The sequence below is a fragment of the Elgaria multicarinata genome, chromosome 3, assembly GCF_023053635.1.
Source record: "Elgaria multicarinata webbii isolate HBS135686 ecotype San Diego chromosome 3, rElgMul1.1.pri, whole genome shotgun sequence".
Lineage (NCBI taxonomy): Eukaryota > Metazoa > Chordata > Lepidosauria > Squamata > Anguidae > Elgaria > Elgaria multicarinata.
In genome coordinates this window covers 8708890-8735551 of record NC_086173.1, presented here as the reverse complement: position 1 = coordinate 8735551, position 26662 = coordinate 8708890, and the positions used below count along the sequence as shown (strand labels likewise).

The window sequence follows — 26662 nt, the reverse complement described above, 5'->3', positions numbered from 1 at the left end:
ATCTAGTCCAGCACTCTGTCCACACAGTGGCTAAACAGCTGTCGACCAGGGACCCACAAGCAGGGCATGAGTGCAACAGCACCCTCCCACCCATGTTCCCCAGCAACTGGTGCACACAGGCTTACTGCCTCAGTTACTGGAGGTAGCACATAACCATCAGAGCTAGTAGCCATTGATAGCCTTCTCCTCCAGGAATTTATCCAACCCCCTTTTAAAGCCATCCAAATTGGTGGCCAACACTACATCTTATGGTAGTGAGTTCCATAATTTAACTATGTGCTGTGTGAAGAAGTCCTTCCTTTTATTTGTCCTGAATCTCCCACCAAGCAGCGTCATGAGATGACCCCAGGTTCTAGTATTTTGAGAGACGTTGGTTTTAAACTCTCTCTCATACACACACACACACACACACACAAATGTTTAGAGTGAAAATGACCAACATAGACATGTGAGCTAGTAAAGTTTTCAGTTTGCAAGTGGACCTTGTGGATCTATGTGCAAAGATGGTATTATCCACTCTGTACTGAAGAAAAGAGAAAGATTTAACAAATCTCAAGGTTTTGAGATTCTGGGCCACTGTGGGTCAAATTTAGTGCAGAGACTTTTGGCTGTCAATCCCAATGCTACGCTGTCCACAGAAACTGACCAAGCCAAGTCAGGCTCTATGTACCCATGCACACTGTGACCCAGAGCCACCCGCTGTGATGTATTTATTTATTGCTTGACTTAGTGTCACGATTTAGAGTTCTAGGTGCTCACCTTCACTGTCCAGGATATAGTCACGTGGAAACATGATTCCACAGCCCATAATGTCTCCCTTGTAGCAGCGTGGACCAAAAGGGTCCCCAACTCCACTCCCATGGAAGATCTTGCCATCATCTGCAAAAGAAAAAAGGGTGTCTCAATGAAGGGAGAGAGGTTGGAACAAAACGCAGTCACCAACCAGCATGTTAGATTTCTGGTTATCCCGGTCAAAAAGCAAAATGCTGGTAGCTCAAAAGCTTAAATGGGGACACCACAGACACCCGCTGAGCTGCCCACAGAAGCCCCAGCTCCAGCCTTGATGAGATGAAAGGAGAGAGGGCAGCTTACCGGGGGGGGGGGGTACCCAGAGAGGATCTGCCTAAACTTCAGCTCACTGGTGTTGGGGAGTTTCTCACTGCTTGGTCAGACAAGCTCAGGAACTGTGTAGTTCACATGTCTGGGGAGAGCTTCCCTGAGCCATGACTTGGGGACTCCGGGACTGCACAGTTTTCTGGAGCCTTAAAGATCCACCTTTGGAATCTCTTGCACAGCTCAGACTGAGTCACTATTAGTGTTCAGGGCTTGGACAAAAAAGCAGAGAAACACTTTAGGTTTTCATGCAATCAGCTGAGCTGTTTGAGAAAAGGTCCTCCTTCATCAGACACGCAGAAGTTCAACACAACAAACGTTGCAGAAGTTCAGATCAGCTCTGTTTTTCTAGGCTATAGTAATCCCAAAACCAAAAAGAAAATGAGTAAGACGATAAGAAGAAGAAAAAAGAAAGGAAAAGAAAAGGCGCAGTGGTGGGGAGAAGTAATCTAAAGGTGCCCCCCTTTCCCTAATTAAGCAACTAGGGAGCAAACGAGAAGCACTGAGCTGCAATGCAAGATTTTTCTTTCCTTCTCTTCATCGGGGTGGGGGGGTGGAGAACGGGCTCACACAGCCTGTTTAAATCAGTGGGACTGTTCAGACAATATGCCAAACCATGGTTAGGCGGTTCACCCTTTTGCAGCAAGCAGTTAGTGAGTGTGTTTAAACCGTGGTTATGTAGCAACCATGGTTAGGAATAGCTCCCACGACACGCTAAGCCATAATGTTTAGCTCAAAATGCTTAACAACCATGGCTTGGCATGTTGTCTGAACAGAATCAGTCTTGTAATTAAGTGCTTAGGTCACATAGGCAAGTGAGTGGACTGTTGGAGGAAGGATGGAGCACCTCGGTCCCTCCTCTTTGCCCAGCACAGAAATCAAGCAGGATGCCCGGCTCTCCATCCCTCCCCTCCACAAATATGCTCGTACACATTTTTGCAGGCTAGTAACTTTTGTGGGCTTGGGATAACGACCCTTCAACTCCCTTCAGTTTTGGTTTTACACGTTCAAGCAGTGAACAAGAGACAGAATCAAACTAGAACTATAAGACAAAGCAGAAGTCATCTTAACTTGACCTGAATTTCTCAATTCAATTATCATTCCTGGAAAACATCCAGTGTCCCAAAAGAGATTCATCATTACTGGTAGGTAACTGGGGCCAATGTGCCAGCAGCAACCTGGAATTCCTTGTTCATGTAGACATGGGTTGCAGATCTCAGGATAACTGTCCAGAAGTTACAATCTCCGACTCCTGATTTGTAATTAGCCTTCATTTCAGGCAGATCTGGTTTCAATTCCTGAAGCATATTTGACAAAATGGTTGAGTACGCCTCCCCAGAACTCAAATGCTGAGAAACTTTCTCATAATACCTTTTCACCATGCAGTCCCTCCAGGGCTAAACAAGCTATTTCAGTCAATCAGGCACACTGCCCTGCCAGGCCAAAGCCGGTTTGGGGAGGGGCACTTATTCGCCACCCGTGATCAAAGCCAGGCAAGTTTGGAACCTGGTGGTCAGAGCAGTTCCTTGCCTCCGGACAGAAAAGAACAAAGGGAAGAGAGGAGTGGGAAAAGGGGGGCGCAGACCATTTGAAAGGCCTTGGCACGGGCTTTGTCTCTCCGAGTTCAGCTATGCAGCGGATGCGGGTGCCCGGAACACAAGGCACACAGCCAAGGCCCTTTGTCTCCACGAAGGAGGAAGGTTTGCTTGGCAAAAGGGCAGTAAATATTTCCCCGTGTTGCCAAGGAAACTTTGGGAATAATGTTGTGTAAACATTCCAGAGTGTGTCTAAAATAATGAAGGCCGGCCAGCCAGAGTGCCTTTTAGGGAATCCCTTTTGCTCAGCAAGCACAGGAAAGGGGATCGAACCAGCAGCAGGCTGGAGAGGGACCTTAGTGGGGAAGGGGCTGGCTCTGTACACCTCCTCGCTAAGGCTGCAGGCTTCTGTTTCTTTAAGCACTCCAGAAAGAAAGAGTGGGCTACCTAATCTACATGTACAGCAGAATAAAGATGCATAGCCCTGAGGTGGGTAGAGTGAACTTCAGGTTGCAGGTAGGGCAATGTAATTGTGAATGCTCCCTCAGATGTATTTATTTACTGGTCTAACCCAGTTCACTCTCTGTTGTATTAATTTTCTACTTGCAGAAAGTTGTGCATATAGGGAAGCAGATAGATAGATAGATAGATAGATAGATAGATAGATAGATAGGATCCCCCACCTGCAACCAAAAGTGGTACACTCCATTTTAACCACCTTATTTGTAGACCAGGTCCATTCACTGCTACCATTGCTCTGAATGGGAACTTTTAGACAGGTTTCATATATAGGGAGAACCATCACACCCATCTCTATTTTCCCCACATCAATGAAATTTGGAGTTCAAAGGACCCCTCTCTCTAAGACTGATAGACAGATTATGTTTCCAGCAAGGCTCTGGATTTTCCTTTGCAGCAGTAGGATCCATCAGAGTCTCATCAGGAATTAGGAATGTCTTGACTTCTTCAGAGCTCTTAAATAGGGTGCCCATCCCAAACTAAAATATGCTAGCAGCCAATATCATCAGGTATGCCCAGCAACTGCATTCACTATTTTAGCCTTCTTAGTAATCAATTAACAAGTACAGTCTTCTTAAAAATCATAGAAACATGGAATAGTAGAGTTGGAAGGGGCCTATAAGGCCATCGAGTCCAAACCCCTGCTCAATGCGGGAATCCCACCTTAAAGCATCCCTGACAGATGGCTGTCCAGCTGCCTCTTGAACGCCTCTAGTGTGGGAGAGGCCATGACCTCCCTAGGTCATTGGATCCATTGTCGTACTGCTCTAACAGTCAGGAAGTTTTTCCTGATGTCCAGCCGGAATCTGGCTTCCTGTAACTTGAGCCCATTATTCCATGCCCTGCACTCTGGGATGATCGAGAAGAGATCCTGGCCCTCCTCTGACAATGGAAGCCAATGAACACCGCGAAGACCAATTTTTAAAATTCTATTGGTAATTAATTGTAAAAGGCCACATAACTGTCTCCCAGAAAAGGCCAGCATAATCAAGACAACATCGTTCACAAAATCTGACCCAGTTTCTGAAACCAGTTTTCTGTAGACAGAAGTTTCCTGGCTGCAAGCAAACCAGGAAAAAAGAATCTTTACAATCCAAGAGAACCTAAAGCCGACATGCCAGCAGCTGCACTATACAGTTTCTGGGCAAGAGGAAATTTGAAATCAGTCAATAGTTTCCATCCTGGATCAAGAAGAATCCAGGAAGGGATGCGTTGGTGTTTTGAAGCATACACCGAATGGTATGTTTAAGAGGACCTGGGAACATTCCTTAAGGAAGAATTCTTCATACATTTAATAGCCCTCAGCCAGTCTCACCCAACTAACTGAAACACAGCAAAATGTGCAAGATCTGCAGCACAGATTGACCAGGCTCTTGTGAGGACCTGCTGTAAGAGGTAAGAACTGTCCAGAGAGCTTCGGCTGTGGGGCGGTATATAAATGTAATAATAAAAATAAAATAAACACAAGCAGCAGCAATCATAACTCATCCGGGGCTAGATCTACATCAAGCAGGATATAACACTTTGAAAATGGTCTGAAAATGGTATATGGAATGTGTCCTGGGCCCAACAGTTATCAATATCATTACAAACCATTATAAAGCAGTAGTGTAGTTCCTGTCCAGGAGACAGCAATCAGATGGGACCATGGACACCTCAGATACAGACATGTGACAAAGGGGAGTCCAAGTCTGCTAGGATGCAAAAGATTAGCCATGAAGGGTTTAGCACTTCACACTCAAGGTAGAAAGTAGCAACTTATTTTCAGGAAAATGCCCAATGCATTTTGACCATATGTCATCCTCGGCCCAAAGAATTTTGACATCTTATTCTAGTACAACAGAAATAATTCACTCAAGTATATTCTTAGCATACTCTTGAATGAGCAATTTTGTTGTTTTAGAATAAAACACAGTAAGAAAACCATGTTAAGTCTTCTTTGGCCCAAAGAAGGCCTACAGTTGAAATCGCCAGTGCAAAACCTCTCACCACCTGAGGGATCTGCAGCCCTTCCCAATCCGCCGACTAAGGTAGAGGATTCACCCCCTTCTCGCCCTGTAAGAGGGCCGGCCCTGGCTGAAAGGCATTGGGCATTCTTCTTTAAATAAATGGCTATTTTACTGCTCCAGCTTGAAGCCTCGCTCTTCCTTCACTCTCAAAGTCATGAGCCATTCCAGATCTAAGGCAGCCTCAGGATGGATGCTGAAGTCCCCAAGTACCAATGACTTCAGGGTTCTCAACACCAACATCAAGGCCACATGAGCTCAGTCCACACAGAAAATCAGACTTCTTAGGATGTGACCTCAGCATTGAAAAGGGGGGGGAGTATATTCAATTCAAGGGTGCATCGAAGGCTATCAGAGATCACAAGATAATCCACAACAGATGGGAAAGGCTAGAGAACATGGGATGTTTCTGGCTCTGACAGGACGGGGGGAAATTCTGTATGAGCCAGCTGGCCACACAGCCTGATCTCAAATTCTGAAGCAGGCTTCCTCAGAAGTATGGACAGTTGCCAAAGGCACAAAGTGTTTATCTGTTTTGTTTTATTTATATAGCAAGCCTAAGCGATATTGTAAATAAAACTGTGCACATTCTAACCTATGTACATCTTGACTCATAACTTTGGGGCTTCGTTTTCATTTTAAGTTCCTAGCCCTTAGGTTTGAAAGGATGAAGTACACTGAGATCCTCAGAAGCCAGGAAGATGAGTATCTGGTAAGGATTTCCATCTGGAGCTCTACTTTCTGCACACCCCTGCTCCAATCCACTGGTTTTGGAGTCATACAAATTCTTCCACAAGGAATGATGTTCCCACTGTAAGCACTTAAGAGGACAAGTATAAACATAATACTTAGCCATAGCCCTGGTTAAGATCCCATGTAGATAGTGAAACCATGATTTATCTTACCAAACCAAGCCATGACCCTGCAAGGCATGCAGAGGGAAGCACGAGTGAGGTCTGCGTCTGACACCTTACGTTGGTGAGACAGGGACAGTCACTACCTTAAACCTGGTTTACCCAATACAGATGTGATGTAAATGCTTAACTCTGCTTTGTTGAATTAAGTATGCAAACACAGGCACATTTTCACTATTTGCATTTAAATTTACACTGCTACAGAATTTGGGTTTTAATAAAGAAATAATAGTTTTTATCTATTGTTATTTCCTAACCAACCAAGAGCTTAGGTGCTGTACAAGTGCAGAGTAAATTGGCACCAATTTGGATGGCTTTAAAAGGGAGTTGAATACATTCCTGGAGGCAAAGGCTATCAATGGCTACTAGCCCTGATGGTTGTGCGCTATCTCCAGTATTCGAGGCAATAAGCCTGTGTGCACCAGTTGCTGGGGAACATGGGCGGGAGGGTGCTGTTGCACCATGTCCTACTTATGGGTCTTTGGTCAACAACTGGTTGGCCACTGTGTGAACAGAGTGCTGGACTAGATGGACCCTTGGTCTGATCCAGCAGGGCTCCTCTTATGTTCGTATGTTTTTACGGCCTTGTCTCAAGGGTGGATAGCTCTCCTAAGTGCCATTTTTGGCAGGGTACAAATCAAATAAATTCATTTCATTCATTCATCCAATCACTTAGTGACTGCGGTTGCTGAAGTTGCCATTTGAAAAATGGGGGGGTTGTGGTCCATAGTAGAGTTGGGATTTGACCCCTGGTCTTTCCCAAGTCTAACTCCAACACAACTCTTACTGATACATGCTGATCAGGAAACTGATCCAACACAAACTGGTTACTTCATTTGCTGACATGATACCAATGTTAACATGCAAGCAGAATGACCTGCCTAATACCCCAGTTGCTTCAAGAAACAGGAAAGAACAAAGCAGCCAGAGAAGGGAGGAAAGCGATCTTGAGAAGCAGCTGATGCTCGGACAGGGCTTTCAACATCTCTCTCTCTCTCAAACTTCCTCTGGCACTGAGCTCTGGAAAGGAAGGGCAGGAACGAACCCCAGCAAGACTATCTACAGTATAAAGAGGAAAAGTGCCAAGCCAAGAGGATGGGACGTTCCTGTGAGCATGGGTGAAGAATGGAACTGAAGGTGACGGCAGGGGTAAAAGCCGCTCCCAGCTATGCTGAAGCCAAGCCAAGGACGAGGTTGAAACAAAACCTGGGGGGGGGGGGATCTTGAAAGGTTCAAGTGAAATTCTTGTCTTAATCATGCTTTCAGTGTTTTCTAGAAACCCTGGGGATAACTCAGGAGATTATCAGGAGATCATGAACGCGAAGATTGAGAATGGCAGATAAGCTAACTAAAAGGCAGCTTCTCCGCCATTACCAATTTTGCTTTGTACTGCAGAGCCAAGAGGGTGGGTGTGGGGGAAGGAAAGATTATGGCAGTGCGTGTTCTACGGCATAGCTTCAGTTCATGTGAGGAGATATCCAGGGTTGGCTGCCTGCTCTGTGAACTAAAAGCCCACCAGAGCACGTAACTCATAACTGGCATTTACCAAGTTTCCTGAAGGCAGGAATTCTGAAGAAACGCGATCTTACTCATAGGCATTCTTGGGCATTTCGAGACACTCTTCCACGGGGGATGAGTTCCCCACAGAAAGCAAACATAATCCTCAATCGTAATGAGCACGACCATGACCTGCTTGTTACCTGCAAGCCAAGAGGACAGAGAGGTGAGGAAACTACCTCAGGCGTGGTTTATTTGGTGCAAATGGCTGATGCAACCCCTGCTTTGCTAACCCACTTCAAACTGTGGGTTGACACCTCGGTTTGCATCCAATCCTCAGCTCTGGTTTAGGTATCCTACATATTAATAGCAAACTTATTCTTCTAATGTGGATCATTATGTAGCCAAAATAGCACCATCTATTCACAAAGTTTGCAGAAAAACAAAAAAAAGCTTTTGGAACCAAAATCGGGGGTGGGGGAGGCAAGACCAGCTCCATGAGGAGTGGCCATGGAATGCTGCCTGAGAATTGGGGGAAACTGGAGGAGATGAGGAATGGAATGAAGCATCTTGGGAAAGGCCATGCCTGGTTCACTTCCTGGATAGGAACACCCCGTGCTGCATCGTTTTGTTGCCGGTCCCATTTAGGCAGACTTAATACTTAACCCTGATTTGTGAAGATTTTAATCAGTATACTTTGTAAAACTGATCCTCCAATAGAAGATGGTTGTCATACTTTAAAATGAAATGTTTTAAAGAAAACAAGTTACATCTGAACAAGGTCTAAGACTTTTCCTGGTCATACAACACAATATTCCCTAAGGAAGAGTCTGTATGGCTCAAAATGTGTTGGATTAAGAAATGTTTTGCTAGCACTTCTGGAACCACCCACACACCCCGTTTTCAGTCCACCGACTGGTGTGTAGCCTTTTCCTCCAACTTGCAAGAACTAGTTTTGATATACACAGTTGCCGATTCTGATCAGGATTCCTTCTTCAACCCTAAAACACACAGTGAAAAGGCAGGGGGAGGAAACTCCACCCTTTAACCACTCTGATGACAAAGACAATAGTGTGGTTAAATTATATTAGGTGAGCTGATCATCTGCACTGAAAAGCCATATTGACTATGCATCCAGGGATGAAACACCATTCCCACTCCACTTCTACTGGTGAGCATTTCTAGACCACTTTCTGAATGCAAAGGCTCTGACCATCTTAACGATTCTTCACAGCAATCCTGAAAGCAACTCATTATTAACTCATTAACTCGCAGTCTGTCAAATAGGAGCAATGCCAATAGAATGCACCATGCCCAAGGCTACCTAGCAAGCATATGCAGGCCAAGAGAATTAAAACCGAGTCTCTAAAACCGAACACCAATCAATGTCCCCTAGAGGATAACATCTTGCCCTCTGTGCCTTCAGGGTTTGCAAATTTCAGAGCCTTGGCATTCTGTGAGCTTCCACCAAAGGGATGTAGGAAGAATTAACCTCACTGCATACTACCTATTGCTTTGCACCTGGTCTCCTCTCCCTGAACAGCCCATACACTTTCAGCAAGCCGCTAACTCCTAACATAAATGGTACAAATCAAGCTGGCCTGGCAGCCCTATCTTCTAGCCTGGAAACCTTCCCCACAAATGAAGGATTTATTTTGGGTACAGCAAGTCCCTTATCCCATTTTTAGGCCACAGGTTACCATACTGTTTCTACTCACCGAGTGGCTGAATGTTGCCCTACTACCACTGAAATCCAAAATTGTGCTCCTGATAAAGAGTCTTAGGTGTGTTGGAGTTGTCTGTTACTACTCAGATGTGTGAGGAAAGTGTTCTCTGCACATGCCCAGAGACACTGGCCCCGTTCAGAAGACACCTTAAACCATGATTATAACCATAGCGGTTAAGCCAGAAAGCCTAGCTGTGTTCAGAAGACACCTTAAACTACGGTTTTAACCATGATGAATAAAGGGAAATGCTTTATTCACCACAGTTAAAGCCGTGGTTTAATGTGTCTTCTGAACACGGCCTGGCTTACTGGCTTAACCACAATGGTTAAAGCCATAGTTAAAGGTGTCTTCTGAACGGGCCCACTGCTTACTAGTAACTGACATGGGGTGAGCCCTGGCACTGGAGAGAGATTTAGGACTTAGCCCTTGCTTTTGTTAAGGGTTGCTTTTAAGTTTCCCCCAACCTGTCTTTCCTACCCAACATTCTGCCCCCACACATCCTGCAGGCTTCCCAGAAACGTGCCTCTCAAAAGGAGCAAGCAACATGCTTTGGCAAAGAAGAAAACCAGCCCAGGGCTATACCTTTATTAATCAATTACATATCTATACTGCCCAAAAGCTAAAGCTTTAAAAGATGCTTAAAAATATACCTTTTCAAGCATCTATCCATTTGCCTATGCCAGGGATCGGGATCCTCCAGCCTGTAGGCCAAATCTGGTATGTTAGGTTGGCCCTTCCATCCTGCAATGCCTTGAGCAAGACCCTACCCTCTTCTGTCACCGTCCGCACATGCTACGTAGGGCGGCCATCCAACTATGTAACTTGTAGTCAAATCAGTCATATGAATTTCATTCGATCAATCATATTTAATCATATACATATGAATACACAAAATTACATATGAGCGCATTTCCTTTGTTAGAAAATTAACAAGTCATCATCACCATAAACATAACAGCGTTGCAGCATTGACGGCGCAATCCTATATCTACTTGGAAGTAAGTCCCAGTGAGGTGAAGTGAGTAGGATTGTAGCCTCAGCCATCATTCTGCAGCCAAGATTTCAACCAAAGTTACGCTTGTTCACATTTGCAGAACCTACAAGAAACATGGATGGATGGCAGACACCATTTCAGGGAGCTTTGGCTGTTGGGCGGTATAAAAATGCAATAAATAATAATAATAAAAGAAGAGGCATTTCTCTCTTTCTCATGCGTAGACAGAAAAGCCTCTTAAGATGGCGTCTGCTGCTTACTCCTTTTTGTAAATATTGTGCTGAAAACTTAAAAACTGCTGCTCTGTTTAATTGAGGGCACCTACTTACATTGATCACATGGTGTTTAATTAATTAAGTTCATCAATTAGCCAACTAACTGTTGTAACCTACTTTGAAAGATTGGGCTAGTTATCTCAATTGTACTGACAGGCAAGGGAGGCAAAGAGCACCACGGAAAGGCTTGACGAAGAGCTAAGACATGCCCTTTGATATCCAGGATGTGTGTACACTGGTAGAAAAATCACTCCAAATTCTGCATTACCATCATCTAAATCCTGCACTAAAAACAAAACAAAAAAATCCTGCAAGATGAATAAAATAAACAAATCACGCACATCCTGATTTGCATAGCTTACTGTGGCATTTCTAGCTGTCATGAGATTAACTGATGGCATACTCCTACACTGCTAAAGTCCTGACCCATTTCTAAGTCACACACACACACACACACACACACAACACAAACAGAAAACCTATATACAGTTGTGTGAAAAAGAAAGTACACCCTCTTGGAATTGTATGATTTTACATATCAGGACATAATAACAATCATCTGTTCCTTAGCAGGTCTAAAAATTCGGTAAATACACCCTCAGATGAACAACCACACATGACATATTACACCGTGTCATGATTTATTTAACAGAAATAAAGCCAAAATGGAGAAACTATGTGTGAAAAAGTAAGTACACCCTTACTGCTTCCATAGGAATTAAGATGCTAAGTAGCAGACAGGTGCTGCTAATCAAATGCCCGTGATTAATTGATCATCAGCAAGTATGACCACCTCTATAAAAGCCAAAGTTTTTTCAGTTTGCTGGTCTGGAGCATTCAGGTGTGTGTTAACACAATGCCAAGGAGGAAAGACATCAGCAATGATCTTAGAGAAGCAATTGCTGCTGCCCATCAATCTGGGAAGGGTTATAAGGCCATTGCCAAACAATTTAAAGTCCATCATTCTACAGTAAGAAAGATGATTCAAAAGTGGAAAACACTGAAGACTGTTGCCAATCTTCCCAGGAGAGGACGTCCCAGCAAAATCACCCCAAGGTCAGACCGTGCAATGCTCAGAGAAATTGCAAAAAAACCAAGAGTTACATCTCAGACTCTACAGGCCTCAGTGAGCATGTTAAATGTTAAAGTTCATGGCAGTACAATTAGAAAAATACTGAACAAGTACGGTTTGTTTGGAAGGGTTGCCAGGAGAAAGCCTCTTCTCTCTAAAAAGAACGTGGCAGCACGGCTTAGGTTTGCAAAGCTGCATCTGAAGAAACCACAAGACTTCTGGAATGATGTCCTTTGGACAGACGAGACCAAAGTGGAGAAGCTTGGCCATAATGCACAGCCCCACGTTTGGTGAAAACCCAACACAGCATATCAGCACAAACACCTCATACCAACTGTCAAGCACAGTGGTGGAGGGGTGATGATTTGGGCTTGTTTTGCAGCCACAGGACCTGGGAACCTTTCAGTCATTGAGTCGACCATGAACTCCTCTGTATACCAAAGTATTCTAGAGTCAAATGTGAGGCCATCTGTCCGACAGCTAAAGCTTGGCTGAAATTGGGTCATGCAACAGGACAATGATCCCAAGCACACCAGCAAATCTACAACAGAATGGCTGAAAAAGAAAAGAATCAAGGTGTTGCAATGGCCCAGTCAAAGTCCAGACCTCAACCCGATTGAAATGCTGTGGCGGGACCTTAAGAGAGCTGTGCATAAACAAATGCCCTCACACCTCAATGAACTGAAGCAACGTTGTAAAGAAGAGCGGGCCAAAATTCCTCCACAACGATGTGAGAGACTGATAAAGTCATCCAGAAAACGATTACTTCAAGTTATTGCTGCTAAAGGTGGTTCTACAATCATAAGGTGTACTTACTTTTTCACACATGGTTTCTCCATTTTGGATTTATTTCTGTTAAATAAATCATGTGTTGTTGTTCATCTGAGATCCAGCACAACTCTTCTAGTATCCTTATCATAACATACTAGCAAACATTGTCAACACATTTCTTCCCTCGCCCACCTGCCCCATGGAAAACAATCTTGTTTTATTTTATCCGGTCATGTACATTTCCAGGCACATTCCTATCCCAAAGGGCTAGCGTTCGAAGAAACCGCCAAGGTCTCCAAGCTCAAGTGCTCCAATTCCATTCTTTGTGCAATGCAATCGCAGAAATGCCGGTTGCTTACCTGTAACTGTAGTTCTTCTTCGTGGTCATCTGTGCATTCACACTTAATGGGGCTCTGCGCCTGCGCAGGGCCTCGATCGGACTTTTAATAGCTGAGAACTTTTGGGGCGGGAACCCCTCCCCCACCGTCAGGGTGTATATATGTGGTGTTCCCGCCCACTCCCTCAGTTCCTCGAGATCGACGTCGATCACTGGTTTCGGGAGAACCCATCATCGGTATAGACAGAATACTGACACCAAAGCGGGGACGGTGGGGGTGGTGGTAGTGTGAATGCACAGATGGCCACTCGAAGAACTACGGTTACAGGTAAGCAACCTGCATTTCTTCTTCGTGGTCTCTGTGCATCACACTTAATGGGGCGATTAGCAAGCTGACTTACCGGAGGTGGGTCGGTGTCTCACTGTCTCACTGCAGAATCGATGAAAGCACAGCTTTCCCAAAGCGAGCCATGGATCTTGCTTGGACATCCATCTTGTAATGTCTGATGAATGTGGAATGCGAAGACCAAGTAGCTGCTTTACAAAGGTCAGTAAGGGGAATTCCTCTAGCGAATGCGGTAGAGGTTGCTACTCCCCGTGTAGAGTGAGCCTTCACTCCAGATGGAAGGTCTCTTTTTGCAATTTTGTACGCTAGTTGGATCGTTTGTCGAATCCAGGTAGCAATGCGTTGTTTGGAAACTGGTGTGCCCTTTTTAGGTTCGCCATAGCAGATGAATAGTCTCTGCGTGGACCTGAAAGGTTGGGTTCTAGCTTTGTAGAACGCCAGAGCTCTGCGGACGTCTGATGAGTGTAATTGTTTTTCTAGGTCAGAAGACGGATTAGGAAAGAAGGCTGGAAGAAAAATAGCCTCGTTTATATGAAAATCCGATGCGACTTTGGGGAGAAAAGAGACATCCGGACACAAGGATACTGATTCCTTGTGGAATGTCAGGTAAGGAGGATCAATCTTTAGTGCTGAAAGTTCACTAACCCTTCTGGCTGAAGTTATGGCAACTAGGAATGCCACCTTCCATGAGAGGTGCTGGAGAGTGCAGGATGCCATAGGTTCGAAAGGATGAGCGGTAAGTATTTTTAGAACTAGTGGTAGGTCCCATGCCAGTGCTTACTCCCTGAGGGGGGGGTGCAAGGTTGTTTAAGCCTCTGAGGAAAGACCGTACTAATGGGTGACAAAAAAGTGTGTAGCCATCGACAGAGGAACGGGTGTCTGATATGTACATTGATGGTGCTATATAAATAAATAACAACAACAACAACAATAATAATAATAATAATAATAATATGGCTGCCAGGTACACCCTAATCGATGAAGGTTTAAGTCCCGATTCGAAAAGGGTTGTTAGAAATTGGAGTATATCAGTTACCGAGCAATGGAGTGGGTCGAGTGTGTGGTTGGATGCGAATTGTTGGAAAGCTTTCCATTTGGAAGCATATGAGCGTCTTGTCGATGGTCTTTTAGAAGCATCAAGAATTCTTTGGACTCGGGTAGGTATCAAAGTTGTTGGTATACCCTCCATGCCGTGAGTTTCAGGGTTTTTCGGTCTGGGTGGTGAACTCTGTGATGCGTGTGCGATATGAGGTCGTGTCGCAACGGGAGGTTGATATAGTGTCCTTGTGCCAGACGGAGGAGTGTGTGGAACCAAGTTTGACGTGGCCACCACGGTGCGATGATGATGGCATCCGTGTTTTCTTTGGCAATTTTCGCTATAACCTTCGTGAGAAGGGGAAACGGTGGGAACAGATAGAATAATGTCCCTGACCAGCGGAGGGAGAACGCGTCTCCCAGCGACGCACGGTGCCATACCCTGGAGCAAAACTTGCTGCATGCAGTGTTCTGTGGGGAGGCAAACAAGTCTATGGTGGGCTGTCCCCAATCCAGAAATATCGAATGGCGAATTTCGGTTGCCAGTTCCCATTCGTGGGATGTCTTCGGCGCACGGCTTAGGGAGTCTGCCAGGGTATTGGAGACGCCTGCGATATGGACTGTGTTGAGCCAAATATTCCTGGGTATAGTCCAGGTTAAGATTTCGATAGTGAGGTTGGCGAGGGGTGGCGAGTGAGTACCCCCTTGTTTGTTCAGGTACCATAGGACGGATGTGTTGTCCGTCAGTATTTGTATATATTGGTTCGTTATGACCAATTCGAACGCAATCATTGCCTTCCAAACAGCCAGGAGTTCTAACTTGTTGATATGGAATCGTGTCTCCGCTGTGGACCAGAGGCCTTGAGCTTGGAGGGTGCCGCAATGGGCTCCCCAACCTGTGAGGGAAGCATCCGTTGTGATAGTTTTTGTGTGTGAGGGAGTCAGCAATGGAATTCCTCGAGTCAGGTTCGATATGTCCATCCACCAGAGTAGGGATTGGGCTATGGTGTCTGGAAGAGAGAGGCGGATCCGACGGCCGTCGGATTCGAAATTGAAGACCTCTTGTAGCCATAGTTGTATGGGTCTCATTTTGAGTCGTGCCCACTCTACCACGGCTACGGTTGCGGCCATGTAGCCTAGCAGTCTCTGGATGGTATGTGCAGTTGTCTGTCTGCTGTAGAATACTGTGGTAGCGAGAGAACGAAGTTTGGTGGCTCTGTCTCTGGGAAGATATGCTCTTCCTTTTTGAGAGTTCAGTTGCGCCCCAATGAACTGTATGGTTTGGCAAGGTTGCAGGTTGGACTTTTCGGAATTGACGCAGAGGCCGAGGGTGTCCAGGAGGTGGAGGGTATAATTGAGGTCGGATTGGAGTTTGTGTTTCTCGGTCGATACGATTAACCAATCGTCCAGATATGGGTAAATTTCGATGCCTTGAGTTCTGAGGAATGCACATATGGGGGCCATGCATTTCGTAAAGATTCTGGGGGCAGAGGAGAGGCCGAATGGGAGGACTTTGAACTGGAATACTTGTGATCCGATTGCGAAGCGGAGGTATTTCTGATGGTTGGGATGTATTTGGATATGGAAGTATGCGTCTTGAAGGTCGATGGATGTGAACCATACTCCTTGACGCAGGAGGGGCAAGATTGTCCCTAATGAGTTCATCCTTAATTTTTCGGTCGAGATAAATTTGTTCAGGGGGCGAAGATCCAAAATGGGGCGAAGTCCTCCATCGTTTTTGGGGACTGTAAAGTATCGGGAAAAGAAACCGTTTGAGAATGGGTCGACAGTGACCTGTTCTATGGCTCCCTTTTGGAGAAGAGTGGAAGTTTCTAATTTGAGGACTTGTGTGGGAGGGGTAATCTTTACGTTGCCCAGGGGCGGAAGGGTGTTGAATTTTAGGCGGTATCCGTTGGTTATGATGTCTAGTACCCATGAGTCTGTCGTAATGGAAGCCCAAGCATGGTGAAAATGGGTCAACCTGTTGCCAAATTTTATGGGCGCAACCAAATGACCGTCAAAGGTGACGTCTCTGGGGTGGGTCAGTGTGGCCACGGGTCGGACACGGTTTCGGTGGTTGATACTGTTTTTGTTTATGTTGCGGTTGGTACCGTGGTGTGCAATTCGTGAACTTATTATAATAGGGGTTTTGTTGTCTAAACCACCTGCGGAGTCTGTTAGCCGTCTGTGTCGATGGCTGGCCGATCCCCATCTTTTTAGCAGTAGATCGAGCTTTTTGTACAGAGTCCAGCTGGTCGTCAGTCTTAGAATTGAAGAGGCCTTCCCCGTCAAAGGGGAGCTCTTCAATTCTGGTTCTGGCTTCAGGGGTAAGGCCTGCGGAACGTAGCCATGCGTGGCGGCGTAATGCAATAGCCCCGACCATGGATTTTGCATGGCAATCTGTCTGGTGACGAGCTGTATTTATTTGGTGGCGAGAGAGTTTCATCGCCTCCAATTGGAACACCCTTGCTAGTTCCCGTTGGTCCTCTGGGAGGTAGTCACATAAGGACCCTATTTTGTCCCAAAGAAAAAGCTGATATCTAGACATCATTGCTCCATAGTTAGAAACTCGGAGGCCGAGGGCTGCTGTAGAATATAGCTTCCTACCAAGAGCGTCAAGCTTTCGACCCTCTTTGTCGATTGGTGCACTGTGTTGTCTATGTGTCTTCCCTTGTGCCGATTCCACTATTATGGAATTCGGGCGGGGATGTGAAAATAAGAAGGAGGTTCAACTTGGACTCAAGTCGTCTTGATGTCGAAGTAATAGCTGATGGGGTATCCCAGGTTTTTTTAATAGTCTGGAGGAGAGCAGGGAGGAGCGGAAACGATACTGCTACAGCGGAGGCTGTATAGATTGCGTCGTATACGGGGTCTTTGACTTGTTCAACTTGTTGTTGAGCGTCAATGCCTAGACTTTGAGCCATTCGGAGGACTTGGTCTGAAAAAATTCCGAGTTCCTCCGATGGAGATACTCTGTCTTTTGTTGGTACCGTGTCGGCTGGCGACGGCATGGATGGAGTGGGTGATGCAGTCGAAGATGAATCAGATTGGTAATCTTCCTCTGATAGAGGAGAAGCATGTCTAATAGCTCGAGATGGAGCTTGTTGACAGGTTGGTGGCTGTGGGAGTGGTCGGTCCCGTGATGGGGATCTTAGCTGTCTACGCGGGGCGGTCAATGATGCTCCCCTTGGCGGTACTGGCGGAGGAGGTGTGGAGGACCTGATAGTGGTGAAGGCTGATAGTATCTGTCCTGGTATCTAGGACTTGGGCGCTCTGGATATCCCCTCCAATAATCATAAAAATGATGAGATGGTGGGGGATAGTGCTCATAAAAACAATCCCAGTCTCTATGTGGTGACCTGGAACGGGCACGGTATGGGTCGTATTCCGAGTGTTGATAGGCATGTCGTCCTCTGTCCCTCGAATAGGAATGCGAGGGTGAACGAGGCGGTGAGGTCGCTTGAATGCGAGGTTGTGGAGGAGAGCGTCGGTTCCGAGGAGAAGCGGTATAAGCTGCTTGGTTTGGTGGAACCGGTTGGTCCGGTGAGGTCTCTTGGGTTCGAGTGGCCGAGACCGAGTTTCGGTTGCGAGGAGGTAATTCCACAATTTCCCCTTCCGATGCGGTTGAGATAGGCTCGGTGACCAGGGGAGGCAACGGAGACCGTATCAGTACTCGAATCGGAGAGCCCAGGATGGGGGGAGGTTGTGGCGGCGTTTTTGGAGGAGTAGAATTTTTATTCTTTTCCTTCCTTTTCTTAGGCCGTGTTTCGGCTGATGCTTTAGGTCTTTTTGCCTTTTTAGTCAGTTTTTTAGCCGCATTTTGTGCCGTGGAGCCCCCAGAAGCTGAGAGGCTGATAGGCAAGTTTTTTGAGGTAGACGCGGTGTTTTCGTCGATGGACGCCATGTTGGGTTGACGACTGGAATCGACGGTTTGGAGCGCTTTTTGCCACAAAAGAGATTTTAACCTATCTGCCCTGTTTTTTCTCGCTTGTCTAGAAAAAGACATGCAATGCTTGCAGGACTCGACGATATGAGTTTCTCCGAGGCACAGAAGGCAGAGGGTGTGTCCGTCGGAGGGTGGCAATTTACTGCCACATTGGCTGCATTTTGTAAACGGGGCCTTCGAGGCCATGCGCTCAAGGACGCTATGAGCGACGTTTACTTCTCTAATTTTTCCCTCTCTCTTGTTTATTGTTTTCCAGGAGATGAAGAAAGAGAAAGAAGAAGAAATAACGAACAAACGAACAGAATCTCAGCAACGATGAGTATGAACACTCTAGTCCCGACGAGGTGAAGGCGGCGGCGGTCGAAGAGGAACTGAGGGAGTGGGCGGGAACACCACATATATACACCCTGACGGTGGGGGAGGGGTTCCCGCCCAAAAAGTTCTCAGCTATTAAAAGTCCGATCGAGGCCCCGCGCAGGCGCAGAGCCCCATTAAGTGTGATGCACAGAGACCACGAAGAAGAACTGTGCATTACCTCGAGCCCTGGTGACATTCCAAACATTAGACCTTTAAATCCCTAAATGACTTATGATGATTGCTGATGCCTACTCCCATGCAAACTTCTCCACGCCCTTAGATTATCTAGAGAAGCTCTGCAGGGAGTAACTTTTCGGATATTAAGTTGACAGCTACAAGGAGCAAGGCGTTAGTGGTATCATAACTGTGGAACTCTCACCCTCAGGAGCCCCAATAAGGGATGACGCATTGACGCAAGCATCCGACTGGGTCTGCAAGGGCAGCGGACCCCCACATCCAGCCTTTGATGCGAGCGCAGACCTGCACCTGAGCGCTCGTGAGCCCCCTGTGGCTGCACAGGCATAGATCCGCCCTGGCTTCCAGACCTTTCCCCCCACTGTGTTAATGGTGGCCGCCATTAACCCAGTGGGGGAAAGTGCATGGTTGACAGAGGGTAAAGGTTTACCCTTGCATTAATAGGCCTTTAAGGCCCTCAATGGCGCAGGGGGTAAGAGGAAACGCACCATTTCTTGACCTTTCCTTTTCAAACGGCGTTTGGAAAAGTGATGTGACATCATATGAACCACGCTGCAATTGAACAGTTTTTAGTAGACTTTTCATTGTCACTTTAATTGGTTTTAGGATTTGTAGACAACCCACCTCCCAATCCAAGTTCTCTGTTTTCGGAGAGATGGAAGAAGGAAATATAGAAAATCAAGTAAACCTGAACGCATGACTTAAGCCAACAAGCTGCTCTTCCCACTAGGCCCTAACCTAGGCTCTCGGGTAATGCTGATCCCCACTCACCTGCATGATATGCCACAGATCCTCTGCTCCAGCCAGGATGCCGATTTTTTGGGTAGTCCTAGAGAGAGAGAGAAACAGAACAGGCCAAGTCACGCAGCATCACTGCTTAATCATCTGAGATTCTTTGGGGAGAAAAATGCCAAGCTGTCAATATTTCTTTTTTTAAAAAAAGGAGTTCCCACTAAAGAGGTGTGTATTTGTTTGCTTTAAATGGCAAGTTTACCATCAAGTTACCAAGGGCCCTCTTTTATCTTCCCAGCACCAGGACGTGATCATAGCGACAGGTAGTAGGGCTCAGAAGGGTGCATCCCGATGCCCTGGGGAACTGTGATTCAGCCTGGACAGGTTAATTCCCGGGGATTAGACCCACAAATCCCCCAGGGCCACAATTGGGAGGAGGAAGAAGAAAAGCCCTTCTTGGAGCTGCCAAAGCTCACAGGGTGCCAACCAGCAAGGCATGCATTAGGGTGACTCAGCACCACTTTATGGAGTTCCCAGAGTTTAAACAGCAACATGCACCAGCCAAGCCTGGTACTGCCACCCTCACTAGGCTACAAGGAAGAGTATTATAGGGATGGGACATGGCATAAAGCAGGGTTAAGGGAGCCTAAGTAAGTAAGAAAAATATTCAGGGTCTTCAATTCTAACTCTACCACCATCCTTTGAATTTAAAATTAAGGTTAGTTTATCTTCATCATATCTGGAAACTTCAATTGGTGCAGAACAGTGGGAGTATCTAGACACAATTCAAAGTGCAGATACTTCCCTTTGAAGCCTTGCATGGCCTGGGACTCACACGCCCCACCCACCCCAATCCAAGCACTGTCTATATCTGCAAGTCACGCTCCACCCTCCACATTCTCTGCAAAAACCACTGCCTTTCAATGCATTTTTTTTTTGCCATTGCATCCCATGGTTCTTATGAGTTTTTTAGATTTTACTGTCTAAATTATTGCCTTAATGCATTTAAGAAAGCTGCCTTGAGCTTCCAAAGGACAAGATACAAACATTTTAAAGAAAGGAACGAAGTTTTAGTTATATAGCGCTGCTCTCTGCTCCCCAAAAGGAGCACACAGGGAACGTCATAAGATGCAGATCTCACAGAAAGGATTAATCACTCCATGCACATGAAACTGGGTTATAGCACTTACACTAGATTCCCCTTCTTCAGGAAGGGGCAGAAGGCAAGGTGATAACTTTAAACCTAGGATAACTTAAGCAGTTTCAGCTCTACGGGAATTAAGAAAGCAAGGGCATGTGTTATGCCACATCTACCCTGGCTAGGCATGCAGCTCCAATTTGAGGGGGGTGGGGAGACTGCGCCTCTAAAGACAGGGTTGGGGAACCTGAAGCCCTCCAAGGGTTGCTAGACTACAACTCCCATCATCCCTAACCATTGGCCATGCTGGCTGGGGCTGATGGGAGTTGAGAGTCCCAACAACATCTGGAGGGCCACAGGTTTCCCACCCCTGCCTTAACAGATGGGGTGGAAGCAGTGTGAAGCATATCCATAAACAACATTAGACATAGAAAGAATCAATTTCGTGGTAAAGAGGCCACAGTGGCAGTAGTTAACTTCTGAAACGCCTTAATTTGGGTCTCAGGGAACTCAAGAGTTGTATGATTTACAACTCTGGCCTCGACCCCTTGCAAGCCGACCACCTCTAGGGACAGGTAATCCAGCTAGACCACTACATCGGGTGTGACATAATCCTTCTATCATTTCTGATACAGAGATGTTGGAGGCATGCCCCAATAAATGAGCCATACATAAACACAGGTGAGAGCAGAGGAGTTTTACTGTTTCACACTCCGAAGCAAATCTTCTCTGAAGAATAGTGTGCCTCCGATTTTAATTCAAGGGGGCTGGGAGAGTGTGCTTCAGCTATCAGGAGTTTGGGAAACACTTCATCTAGGACAAGGGGTTTGGCACATTGGCTCAGATTCAGTATGGCCGTTCTTGGGTTCCAGCTGACCTGGAAACAGGTCTCCTAAGAAGCAGCTTCTGGTGGGATGTCTCTGTCTGTCGTACACATGCCAGATGTAGAATCACCAGATCATTTAGGGGCAAGTTTTCCTCCTGCAGGGACAGGAACTCAAGGGAGGGTGAAAGGAAGTTGATCCAGTTCTTTATTTCTTGGATCTCACATGGCTGCTGGGATTTGCTTGCTGAAGCAAGAGGAGAAGGGAATGGACTGGCCAAGCCTCAAAGGCCACGTGAATCCAGGCCATGTGTGGAGGCAAACAACAGAACCAGATGGCCGCAACTGACAGGAAAGGAAGAGGGACAGACGCCAATCCAGCCCCAATGTACAGCTCTGCCTGCTTCTAATTTGTTATCTGGAATTCAGCAAGACGGAGGCAGCAGGAGGTGTGCAGAACAAAGAAGAGTGGATGTAGCTGAAGAGAGAGATGGAACCCCAAAGGTGGGAGGGGTCAGAAGAGGGATCTAGACTCATGGTTCTCAGAAGTGGCTGATCTATGGCGGCACACCACAGAAGAATTCCCTTAAAAAAATTAAAAAGAGGGCACTAGCTTTGGGCCTCTCCTTTAGAGATCTTACAAGGATGAGTTTATAGCGAAACATCAACACAAGATAGTATCCCTTTATTGCTCATCTCAGTTATTATTAGTCCTTACAAACTGCACCCTCAAATCAGAAGACATCAGAAATAACCACCAGAAAAGCAGTTTTCACTAACTAGGTTTTCTGTGGTTAATAACAATAACAATAACAATAATAATAATAATAATAATTTGCTCACCTCTCCCTCTGGATCAAGGCAGGGAACAACATTAAATACAATAATACAATATAAATCAAATGCAGAAAACTAATTAAAAGAGCATATAAAACCAATACAATGTTAAAAGAACAATCAGAACATCTTAAAATTCTTAGGTTTAAAAATTCGTCGGGGTAGGTCTGCTGAAATTTGATGTCACCGTGTGAGGATGCATTCATAAGAAAGAGCAGCCACAGAAGGCTGACAGGGCATTTACCAAGGTTTGGCATTTCCCTGTAATAATCAATCATATAAACATGTGCCCTAACTGTTCTCCAGTGAAAGAAATTGTTACTTCCTTCGTCAACTATCATTGCTGCATTTTAAGGCCAATTTATGTTTTATGACCACTATACAGAGGCTGCATAAAACAGCTTCTTTGTGGCAGCTGGAACGTGTCCATGGACTCACCACACTAGTGGCTTACTGTGGGCTCCTTCACATGTGACTATGTGCATGAGGCTGATCATGTGGGTACTTTCCACCCAACTGGCACACACCATCACAAGGAAGGATGCCAAACACATGGGGGAGGCCCTAGCAAATTGCTATAGCTACACAGTTGTCTCATTCTTGCCCAGACCCCAGCCATGCAGGATGGTGCCGCAGAGGAAGGAACTCCTGAGCAGCTGCATGAGAAGGGGAGCTATTACTTACACACACACACGCATGCATGAACACACGGGGGAGAGAAACAATATCCTTTCCCCCATCAAAGCATTTTTACCTTGCGAGCCAGGCCCAGTGCGATGTAGCATTTCTCTCCTGGATCTACAATCTCCACCTCAAAGTAGTGACTCCTGGTACTCAAGGGCTGCCGGGCTTGTGCCAGACCCACATCAATTATGCTCTTCCCCTTCCCCACATATTCCAGGAGCTGCAGAGAAAGGACGACACAACAAGCCTCAGACTGAGAGTCTATCTGGACCAACATTCTGTCTTCCATAGGGATCACAAGCAAGGCATAATGCCATCATGGATCGATGATGATGATGATGATGTTGATAACAACAATAATGTAACATTGCAAAAGATGTTCTACAGCTAAAACAATTTCACAAAATGGAGAGAGGAGTACAATAGAAAACTAGCCAGCAAGTGAGAGGGAACTGTAACAAACGCTTACTAAGCTGGGTGGCTGCACACAATAACTAGACTGTCTGAGTGCCTTTAAAATTGGGAATAATGTGCAACAGCATTCAGATCCAAATGAACCTGTGGAAACCACAATCTGGAAAATCCTTTCCTTGCAAATATCACATATCCACTTCTGCGGCTATGCAAGGTCACTTTTCAACAAGATGGAAAATATCCACAGATCTAGCTATAAAGGTTTTGTGTTTCTCTAGTTTTTTCTTCCTCACATTTCAAATCTGTGACCAACGAATGGTCAAGTGGGAGTCCAAGACACAACCTCCTTCTCTTATTTTGCAAGTCTCTGGCTACTTCTGATTTTCCAGTACTTTGGGAGTTCAGCAAGTTTTAAATGTGTTGCAAGCACCCGAAATGGCAACAGTTCAGTAAAACAACAACTCATAGAAGTAGATTTCATTGTTATCCGGTATCAGTTGCAGGATCTGTTTTAAGTATTGTGTTGGGAAACAGGCTAGCTGGCCAGCTTCCGATTGAGCTGTGTTATATTCAATAGATAGACCATCATATTGCTATCAGTGGATGATCACGTCTTATTCTGTTAAGTTTCAGATGTTGCCCTTGGAATTTATATCATTGCAATTTTAAAACTGATTTTGTAATATAATACTCATCAGTATATCAAATTTGTTTTTCTGGGTTATTTTTCCAATTTAGGGGGTGCCCTTGCTGGGTTTTGGTTCCTGCTTATGAGTGCTCCATGTCCTATCCAAATCTTCTTAGCCACCAGATATAAATTTCAGACTTCTGTCTAATCATTTGCAGGCCATTTTCATCCGCAAGTTTTTTTTTTAAAAGAGAAGAATTTCACTTGAGCTTGCCCGGAGAAGGAGACAGTCTTTGAATGTCAACACTGAGCTTCAGATTTAGTAACCAGAGAGAGACTAATCTAGCCCTTTTTAAGGCCATTCACAGTAGTGACCATTACAATATCTTGTGGCAAGAAATTAAATGTTGTTTCATTAGAAACAAGGCAGTTCATGTTGTGTTGAGAAATTTATATTTCATAGTTTCATGCCAGGAACACACAGAATTCTGAGTAAAGTATGCAAGTTGAACAAACTTGCACATATCTTCTCCTTTTGTGTAATTTATTCTCCTAGTGATGTGAAAGGCAGGGAACTTGCTGAACACTAAAGCCGCATCTTCCAACTATTGAAATTCCTACACAATTGGCCACGTTGTGACGGGGCAGTCCAAGATATTTTGCTACCTGAGGCGGAGCAGCAAATGACACACACACACACACACACACACCGCTCCCCCTGCAATGCCAAAGTGCACAGTATCCAAGACCAGGCACCTGAGGCAGAAAATCCCACAAACACCTCTTTCCCCCTTCCGGGCTGCAAAAATGTATCATAGAAGAATCATAGAATTGGAAGGGGCCTACAAGGCCATCGAGTCCAACCCCCTGCTCAATACAGGAATCAATGTACATTATCATTATTATTTGCTGCTCTTTCATGACACCCACACTCAACTATACTTAATGATAAAGCAGACAGCAATAAATACTGGAGAATTCACTGAAATTGCACACATACTTTAGAGTCTATCTTTTCAGCCATAAGGGCTAGAAAGCTTCCGTTTCTAACAGAAAAATAAATAAAGAGTTGGATTCAGGGAAGAAATAGTTTCCCCAAATACCAGAATCAGATGCATCCCCCAGGACAATTGAAACCCTAGTTTGCATGTGCCCATCATCAAATGAGCACTGTTCAACCATTAATCCTATAGCAGCGGTGCCAGCAGCCAGCCAAAAATAAACAGTTACTGCAAGTATGCTCTGACCCACAAGGAGCATCCCAGGCCCTGGTGCACATCTGTGCGTGCACACATACACCTCTCATGAAGCACAGCCACATACTGAACCAATCTTTCCTGGCTTCTACAGCCTTGTGGAAAAAATGCAAGCCACTGACCCTTTCCACTAGTTCTGTGCGCTGCCATAGGATTCCGAGAATCACTCATCCATCTAAGTACAAAGCAAACATTTCAAACTGCTGGAACAGGAAGCAGCCCAACATGAGGAGTGACCTACCCTGACAAGGATCTAGCCTTGAAGGGAAGAAGAACAACTCCAAAGTGATGCTCTTGCGCAAGTTTCAGATTTTTAGAAAATTGTGGTTGTTATTAATAGTTTTGTTAAAGGGATTGGGTTTTTTTCACAATTTAAAATCAACCATTTTACAATAAAAAACAGAAAAAATGTCAGACTAGACTTGGGGAGTGAGAACTGAGAGAAAAAGGATGTAGAGGCACAGAGAGTTTAGTCTTGGGCTGTAATGGATATTGTACCAACAATGGCCTTGTTCTGCATTTTCCTTCTAGGTTGTACATATTACTGGGCAAACTGAAAGGTGTATCTTATCAACACTTTTCTTCTGGGCAAAAGGATGTGTGCAGTTTAATCCCACGATCTTATATAACTGTTTAGCCTTTTAAATGCCAAAATTGACATCTCTTCAAACCATTGGTCAATTTAAGGACATATTTAGCTTTCTAATTAAGAAGCAAGTGCAACCATACTTTGGTAGCTACCAATGCATGTCTTAACTATACTGCCTTCATTTAGGGGCCATGGTTAGATCCATGTCCCAATAGAATAGCTCCGGGCATCGGTGTTAATGAAGTTTCTAATATTATATCCACCCTTGCACACGCTTCCTCCCATTTTGTATGAATCCCTAACAGGACCAAGTCATATGCCTCAGACCATACACTTAGGCCATAGCTAGACCTAAGGTTTATCCCTGGATCGTCCAGGGGTCAAACCTGTTCATCTAGGTGCCACACAGGGGATCCAGTGCTCAGGCAGGGGTGAACCCTGGATGATCCCAGGATAAACCTCAGGTCTAGCTGTGGCCTTAATAAACATACCTCCAATAGGTGACTATAGTTTCAGTTCTTCAGTTGGAAGGGTATGGCTATATTTGTTTCTTTTTTATTATTATTATTATTTTCAACAACAACAAAAAAGAACATAATACATAAACATAAAATTGCCTTAATATCATATATTCAAACTTAAGCTATTAAACATATTCATACTCAACATAACAGTGCTCCCCCCACCTCGGGGTCTCATTCCTGTTTCCAAAAACTCATAGTTTCTTCTGTTGGTGGTTTCCCGCTTCCCTTAGAAAACACAAACTCTAGGAACTTTTTCCATATTCCCTCAAAATCATTCATTTTTACTATACCTCATTTCATTTTAATATTGCATGTCAATTTATCGTTTATAGCAATGTCCCACACTTCTTTATACCATTCTTCAATACAATAATCTCCTTGAATCTTCCAGTTCCTAG

At 45.2% G+C, this 26662-nt stretch overlaps 1 protein-coding gene across 3 annotated transcripts in view; it reads right to left on the bottom strand.

Annotated features, from left to right (window-relative positions):
* Positions 1-26662, bottom strand: part of SPRYD3 (SPRY domain containing 3) — a 61958-nt gene that overhangs the window by 7853 nt on the left and 27443 nt on the right. For 2 of the 3 annotated variants that reach the window (XM_063119217.1, XM_063119218.1), the window contains exons 7-9: positions 22924-23073; positions 19411-19468; positions 760-879 (exon numbers count right to left, since the gene is read on the bottom strand). In XM_063119217.1, coding sequence (XP_062975287.1) covers positions 760-879; positions 19411-19468; positions 22924-23073 — 328 coding nt within the window. The remainder of the gene's footprint in view (positions 1-759; positions 880-19410; positions 19469-22923; positions 23074-26662) is intronic. The other variant, XM_063119219.1, reaches the window with a different exon arrangement.